We start from the raw sequence: 7,812 nt of genomic DNA on the forward strand, positions 1-7,812 counted from the left end.
CCAGCGCCATTCTTTACCTGGTTTTAGCCTTTCAAAATGGACCACTAGCTTTTTAAAGGCAAACCCTACATATTAAGACAACTCATATCTCTAGTGCCTCAAAAAAAAGTCAAGAGGATTTGGCTAATAAGAAACAAGTCTAAAAATGAACTAAAAATTTTATTTAAAAGGGAAAGACTATGACATCAATTCACTCAAATATATGTACTTTAGATTTTAGAAAATATAAACTAAACTCTGATTTATAGGCTGCTTAAAAAGATAAGGCTTTATGAAGTTGATAGGCTATTTTGTCTAAACTTTGGGATGATAACTAAAACCATAAAGCTATTTTAAAATGAGAGGTTTCTTTAAAAACATTAGTTTACTATAATCACCTTAGAATTAAGCTATAACATATGAACTAATGATCTGTTACAGAAATTAGTAAAAAGTTCCTCATAAGCACATACTATATGTTGCTCAGATATTTTTGCAATTGGTAGTAAACTAGTGAAACACAAAAATATGCCATAAGATACCTTTAGATAGCGTTCAATATTGTTCATCAAAATATCGATTTCTTCCTTTGACCACATTCCTTGCTTCCATTTATGTCCTTTAAAAGAAAACAAGTAAAGTTACAGAAAATGTTCCTTAAGAGGAATAAAATAATTTGAGCTTTTCTTTATAATTATCAATTATTTGTGGGGACCAGCAGGTGGTATAGTGGTTAAAGTATTGGACTCCCACGTGGCCAACTGTAGTTCGAGTCCTGGACCCGGCGACTTAAAACTCATGCTGGGTCTGTGTGTGTGTGTGTGTGTCCATGCCCAAAATCCGAAGAGGAGAATGAGTAACAGTGTGGTCACCCCGCCCCCCCAGGGGGTGATTCCTCACTTTCTATCTTTCTGTCTCTCTCTGTCAAGTGCACGTGCCTCATAGCAAAAATCTCTCTCAAACATAAATAAATGACATAATCTGTGAGAATAAAATGTAGCTAGTTTAATTTATCATTTCATCCAAAATACAAAAGATCCCGAAGTACGGTTGCTTTTTGTATTTTTTTTTGGAGACGTTTTTGCTTTAGGGTGCATGCACTCGCCAGTCAGTCAGAGAGAGACAGAGACAGAAAGCGAGATGGCCATGCTGTAATCCCTTCTCCTCCATTCTCTTCTCGGGATCCTGGGCAAGCACGCACATGCGCCCAGTGTGAGTTTTAAACCACCAGGTCTGGGACTCTAACTGCGGTCGACTACATGGGAGTCCAGCAACATAGCCATTCCGCTAACTTCTGGTTCCTCTATGTAAAAGGAGATTATATGATAACTAGCATAAAGGCAGGGAGGTTAGTAAAATTTTAGTTTTTCTTTTCTTTTCTTTTCTTTTTTTTTTTTTTTTTTTTTTGCTGCAGAGCGTATGTGCTCACCAGAGACACAGAGAGACAGAGACAGAAAGAGGGAAATCATTCCCTGGGAGGATGGCCATGCTGCAATTCCTTCTCCTTCATTCTCCTCTCTGGATTTTGGGTATGCATGCACATGTACCCAGTGCTGAGTTTTAAGCTGCTGGGTCCAAGACTTGAACTGTGGTCACCTATGTGGGAGTCCAATGATGTAACCATTGAAACATCTGTTGGTCCCACACCCAGGAGAGACAAGGGACAGGCCTTCAGAAGACTCCTCCATGGCTCCTGAGAACTAGTGAATTCAGGGGAAAAAGAAAAATGAAGACTTTAGGGAACCAGCAGTTAGCGTAATGGCTATGTCGCTTGATTCCCACGTAGTCGACCGGGGTTCACATCCCGGACCCGGTGGCTTAGAACTCAAGCTGGGCATGTGTGCGTGCGTGCCCAAGATTCCGAGAGGAGAATGGAGGAGAAGGGATTGCGGCGTGACCATCCCTTCTGGGGGGTGATTTCTCACTTTCTGTCTCTATGTCTCTCTGTCTGTCTGGCGAGTGCACGCGCCCTATCGAAAAAAAAAAAAAAGAAAGAAAAAAAAGAAAAAAAGAAAAATGAAGACTTTCTACTGAAAATTCAGCCTCCAGCCCATAAACTTGAGTGGTAGAGAGCCCCTCTAATCTTTTCTCTGTCTCTGTCTCTCTCTGCCTCTGTCCCTGTCTTCTCATGTTTTGATAATTTTTCCTTTAAAAAAATTTTTAAGGTAAAGTATTTTCTTGGCTTTCAGCCTCACCTTTATCTCGCTAATAATCCCCTCCCGCCCATGAGAGGCAAGGCGCAAGCCTTCAGAAGATTCCTCCATGGCTCTGTGCAGTGCGGTTTTCTATTTTGATTTTTAAATTTTTTTTAGTTGTTTTTGATTTTTTTTCCTTCTTTTTCTGTTTCTTTGTTGTTGTTTTTTCCTCTCTCTCTGGTTCCTTTTCTTTTTATCTTATCCCTATGTTCCTCAATCTCCATTCACTGGGTTTTTAGATGGATCTACGGGAACCATAGCCAAACATCCGAATACTATCAGGGTTAACATATTCCTCAATATCCACTGAATCTGCTGCACGAAGAGATAAAAACGGAACGGCAAAGAGATTCCAGATCACCTCCTGCTACATACTCCTGAACGCTCAGATTGAACTTTAAGAATTAGGAAGAAACACATCATCCATCAGATGACTAGAAATCACCGCAGGGCCACAAGAAATATGGGAAAGCAAGAAAATACCTCTCCTCCAAACGAAAAGAATAATTCCTCTTCATCCACAGGTAGTTCAATGGAAATCATGAAAATGTCTGATAAAGAATTTAGAATATTCATAATGACGAAGCTAACAGAGATGGAAGAGAAGAGAGACCATGAGCTGCGGAAGAGCCAGGAGAAAGGAGCTGACGAGTTCCGGGAGGTGAGGAAATTCTTGCAAGATCTAAAAGAGGAATTGTACATTTTAAAAAAGAATCAAAGGGACCTGTTAAAGATGAAGGCTATAATACAGGAAATCAAAATCTCCCTTGAAAGTATTAAAAGCAGACTATATCATACAGAAAATTGAATCTCAGATGTAGAAAATTGCTGGCCTAGAAAAATCCACCACAAAGACTGAGAAAATTGCCCCCAACAATGAGAATAATATACAAGAAATACTAAATACCATCAAACGTCCAAACATCTGGATAATTGGTATCCCAGGAGGCAAAGAGACTCATAAGGGTATTGACAATCTATTCTATGAAATCCTGCAAGAAAGCTTTCCAAACCTAGAGAAGAACTCAAAGATCCAGTCCCAAGAAATACAAAGGACCCCAAATAGAATAAACCCAAGATCTCCAAGACACATTATAGACAGAATGACCTAAACCACAGACAGAGACAAGATACTCAGAGTGGCAAGAGAGAAACGTCAAGTTACCTACAAAGGATATCCCATCAGGCTAACAGTGGAATGTGAGTGAGGAAAGAACGGGAAAATAGATTCAAAATGTTAAGGGAAAAGCAATTTAATCCAAGAATACTGTACCAAGCCAGATTATCTTTCATATGGAAAGAAAAGATCTCAGAATTCAATTGGGAAGATTGAACCACAACAGAAGACAGATTAAGTACATGAGACTGAACTGGTGAAACAGCATTCTGTGACTTTTGACTAAAATATTGCTGCTTTTCTTCTAGGCTTTGTTGTCTGGTTCTAAGAGTTTTGTCCTGTCTTGAGCCGTCGATAGGTTCATGTACCTACTATGAACAAAATACTAACCTGTTTCCAGGCTTTAAGTTTTAAGCAAAATTCCTTAGCATTTCTTTGATTTATGAAAAGTTAAAACCGCTTTTCTTAAAAAAAAATCTACTGATCCTAAAAAAAGCATTTCTTAAAGATTTTTTAAAAAGAATTATTCTATTGAATTTTATCTATTTACTTTTTATATATATTTTAATTTGACAGGAGGGGTGGGAGAGAAGAGGTGGGGGGAGGAGGGGAGAGAAAGAGCGAGAGACAGAGAGAGAGAGAGAGAGCGCACGCACATGTGAGAGCGAGCAAGCAAGCAAGCAAGCCACTGGGTCAGGGACTTGAACCGTGATCAGCCATGTGGGACTCCAGCAACTCTTAACCACACCACCTAATGGCTTCTCATTTCTTAAAGATTTTTGAAGTATTATTTCTCTTTTCCTTTTAGCAGTATAAACTGCTTTAAAACAAAACAAAACAAAACAGAACAAAAAACCAAAAAAACAAAAACACAAAGACTTATAAAAATAAGAAACAAGGGGCTGGACAGTGATGCAATGGTAAAACATGATGCAGCGATGGTAAAACATGATGTACCAGGCGGCTAACTCACAGGGAAGGCTCCATCCAGGAGATGACCTAGAGTATACTATGCTAGGCATGTATATGCCCATGATCTGGGGTTGGCTGAAATTTAGGATGGACGGTAGTGTCAAGATCCTATTTTGAGTGGTGTCTCTCTGTCTCTCTCATTCACAGAATAAATAAACTTAAAAATAGATCAAAATTTAAAAATCACACTTAAAAACTTTTTGAAAAATTTCTTTAGTGAATAATAAATTTTATGGGCTAAAGAGAATGTAGGGAAGATTCCAGGGAAAGGTAAACCTAATGCAGCACTTATCAAGTGAATAGGTATTGTTAAAGAGTATTTACTGTTTAGTAGTTGAAAACAGCTTATTATTTCTGCTTCGTTTTCTTACCTTAGAGTGGCATATATAACAAATCCCTACTTTTTAAAAAATCTATGACACTCTGTGTGCTTAAAAGAGAGACTAAAAGAAAAGGACCCTTGACTGGGTCTCATCATGTCACAATCCCTTTCCTCCAGTCCTCCAGCTTGTCAGGATCTGAGGTACATGCACTTGTCCTAGCATGTTTGAGGGCTGGGGAGAAGAGCCCATAAATGCAAACCCTGCACTGTAGTATAGTATGCTACTAACTGTACCACCTAGTCTGGGACCCATTTTTCTTCCCCCTAGTTTGTTTCTTTATTATTTAATGAAAGAGAGAGATACAGATAGACAGATGGGTATCTATGACAGGCTCTCAACATACCATGATCCTGCCCCTACACTCCCAGTTAGCCAGGATCACAGATATACTCAGTATACTGAGGTCAACCTGGGATTTGAAACCAAGGACTCCCATGTGGCTCTAGTATTGTGAAGTGGCACCCTACCAACATAGACCACTAGAGTTGAGCCAACACCCACGTTTTTATAGCTGTTTCCCCTGCTATGCCTGAGTACAGTAGGACTAGTGTTTGTTACTTTAAAGCTCTAGGCCACCTATCAGACCAAAATGAGCAGATCCTTGAAGAGGCTTGGTTTCTTTCTTTTTCTTTCCTTCCCTTCCTTCCTTCTTTCTCTCTCTCTCTCTCTCCCCTTCATTTTGAGCGATTTTTGCTATAGGGCACATGTACCAGACAGAGCCAAAAAGTGAGCTATTACCCCCCAGGAGGGATGACCATGACATCATCTGTTTTCCTTCATTCTCCTCTTGGGATTTTGGACACGCATGCACACGCACCAGGCATGAGTTTTAAGCATCCAGGTTCAAGTCCAGGATGCAAATCATGATTGACTATGTGGAAGTCCGGTGACGTAACCATTACGCCATCTGCTGATCTCATTGGCTTCTACTTTCATAAGCAATAACTGTAATATCTTTCAAATGTCACCATTATGGATTTGTTCAAAAATTAGAAAGACAAAGTCTATTTCATATCATAAGAGAAAATCATTAATTACTGAAAAACAAATGTTGGCTTCCTAGCCTCATTCAAAGTAATGTAGGGCCAAATTTAATTCAACTGGAAAAGCTCAATTATTGTACCTCCTCGAGTGCAATAAGGATCAACTCAGAATCTCGATGACTATAAGCCTTTTCTGGTTCCATTTTTTCCCCCCACTGGACACTAAAATTCATGGTATATCTTACCTTTGTTAGTTAGAGAATCCTTATCTTCTTTAGTTGTAAACCATGCTTGGCTGACTGCTGAAACTTCTTCATTACCAAGAGGAGATATTTCATCTAGTTGCTCATTCTGTAAAATCTTGAAAAGGTAAAAGTAAAAAGTAGCAGCTTGAATCAATAACTACCTTGACTCATATTTTTGTAATATTAAGCATTATAAAACTCTAGTATAGAATATAAAATGTATTTCTTTTAGATACAGTAAGATTCAATTCACGGAATTGATATAACCTTTATCTAATCAAGTAATCATACTAGTGGCTCAATTTTATATAAACATGGGCACTAAGATTCCATTAAGTGTTTAAATCAATAAAGGATATCCAGACCTAATTATATATTTATATACGTAAAATAAGCTGAGACACACAATCATAATCAGTTCTAGAGAGTAAAATGGAAATGCTAGCAGTGGGGATTATAAGTAATGTCCTCACAGATAATTTGTTGCCTAAATCGAAAGACATTATTGCAAAATCATGCTTATTGACAACTTTGTTTTAGCTAAGCTTTAAAGCTGATTCATAGGTTTACTAACATACCTTCCTCTCGAATAATTTTATGGTCCTGTCACTTCAGTTGAAGTGGCCTTTTGTGAAACCCCCGCTAAATACATTTTTAGAGACATACTTAATCTAACAAATTATATGGGGAACAAGCTTTTAACAGAATTAACTTTAGCCTGAAAACAACTATAATGCAAATGAGAAAGAATTGGCAATGGTGCAACCATACCAAGTTTGAGACTATCTTAGGCTTGTTATGGTTTGAATGTGTCCCCTCCAAATTTATGTGCTGAGGAAACCAGCAGTTAGCGTAATGGCTATGTCGCTGGACTCCCACGTAGTTGACCGTGGTTCGCCTTCTGGACCCAGTGGCTTAAAACTCACGTCGGGCACGTGTGCGTGCGCGCCCAAGATCCTGAGAGGAGAATGGAGGAGAAGGGATTGCGGCGCGACCATCCCCTCTGGGGGGGGATTTCTCGCTTTCTGTCTCTATGTCTCTGTCTGTCTGTCTGGCGTGGCGAGCACACGCGCCCTATAGCGAAAACCTCTCCAAAAAAAAAAAATTTATGTGCTGAGATTTGATTTTGATGGTGACTGATTTAAGAGGATAGAGATTTAATCTGATTATGGTATTGAAAGGTGAAGCCTGTGGGAAGTGATTTTAGGTGATGGTGCAGACATAGGGACACGTGAGCAGCTGTCAAGCTGTTGCCATATGACAGCCCTGGGATTTAACAGACAAGCTACTACATCAGCAAGACCCTTACCAGATGCAGTCCCTTAATGCTGGACCTCTGAAACTGTGAACTTTAAATCAGCCTCTATTCTTTATAAATCACCCAGATGCAGGTATTTTTGTTAGTGGAGAACAGAATGGACTTAACCACAGGCAGACCCAGAATATGGAAAGAGTGATATGCTGAGTAGTCAATCAACTCAATTCAGTAGTCAATCAACTCAATCTCTGGACTGGATAAACTTTTAAGCAATGTAACTGAGTGGAGGTAAGTCTAGAGAATGGGACTATTTCTTGAATAAGCAGGAACTGAGCTAATATGAAGAACAATTGAAACACATCTCACTTGCAGAGAGAGAGAAGCTGGAAATGAACAAACAAAATGTAATGAAAAAAAAATCCTTATTTCCTACTTAATTTTTATATCTGGTGGTAATAAATACATTGTACTTAAGAAAGTGTTTTTAAATCCAAGAGCAAAAAGCTAGAAATCACTGGAACAAACCTGAAAAGTTTTATAGCTCTATACTAATGTCACACATCTTGAGATTTTCCCCCCCAAAAGATGAAGAGACAGCTTCATTGAGAAAGGTAAGAATTAGGACAGACTAATATCAAAGGTCCCTTATATTCTAAAGATTATAATTCTGTAAGATCTGA

At 38.8% G+C, this 7,812-nt stretch overlaps 1 protein-coding gene across 9 annotated transcripts in view; it reads right to left on the minus strand.

The window, feature by feature from the left end:
- DMTF1 (cyclin D binding myb like transcription factor 1) overlaps positions 1 to 7,812 on the minus strand; it is a 62,288-nt gene that overhangs the window by 31,098 nt on the left and 23,378 nt on the right. For all 9 annotated transcript variants that reach the window (XR_336015.3, XM_014591685.2, XM_006158735.3 and 6 more), the window contains 2 exons: positions 5,875 to 5,989; positions 522 to 598 (listed from right to left, as the gene is read on the minus strand). Coding sequence is in view for 8 of the 9 variants with exons in the window: in XM_014591685.2 (XP_014447171.1) it covers positions 522 to 598; positions 5,875 to 5,989 (192 nt within the window). In the remaining variant the exon portion in view is untranslated. The remainder of the gene's footprint in view (positions 1 to 521; positions 599 to 5,874; positions 5,990 to 7,812) is intronic.

This window comes from Tupaia chinensis, unplaced genomic scaffold, assembly GCF_000334495.1.
Source record: "Tupaia chinensis unplaced genomic scaffold, TupChi_1.0 Scaffold000606_1, whole genome shotgun sequence".
NCBI lineage: Eukaryota > Metazoa > Chordata > Mammalia > Scandentia > Tupaiidae > Tupaia > Tupaia belangeri.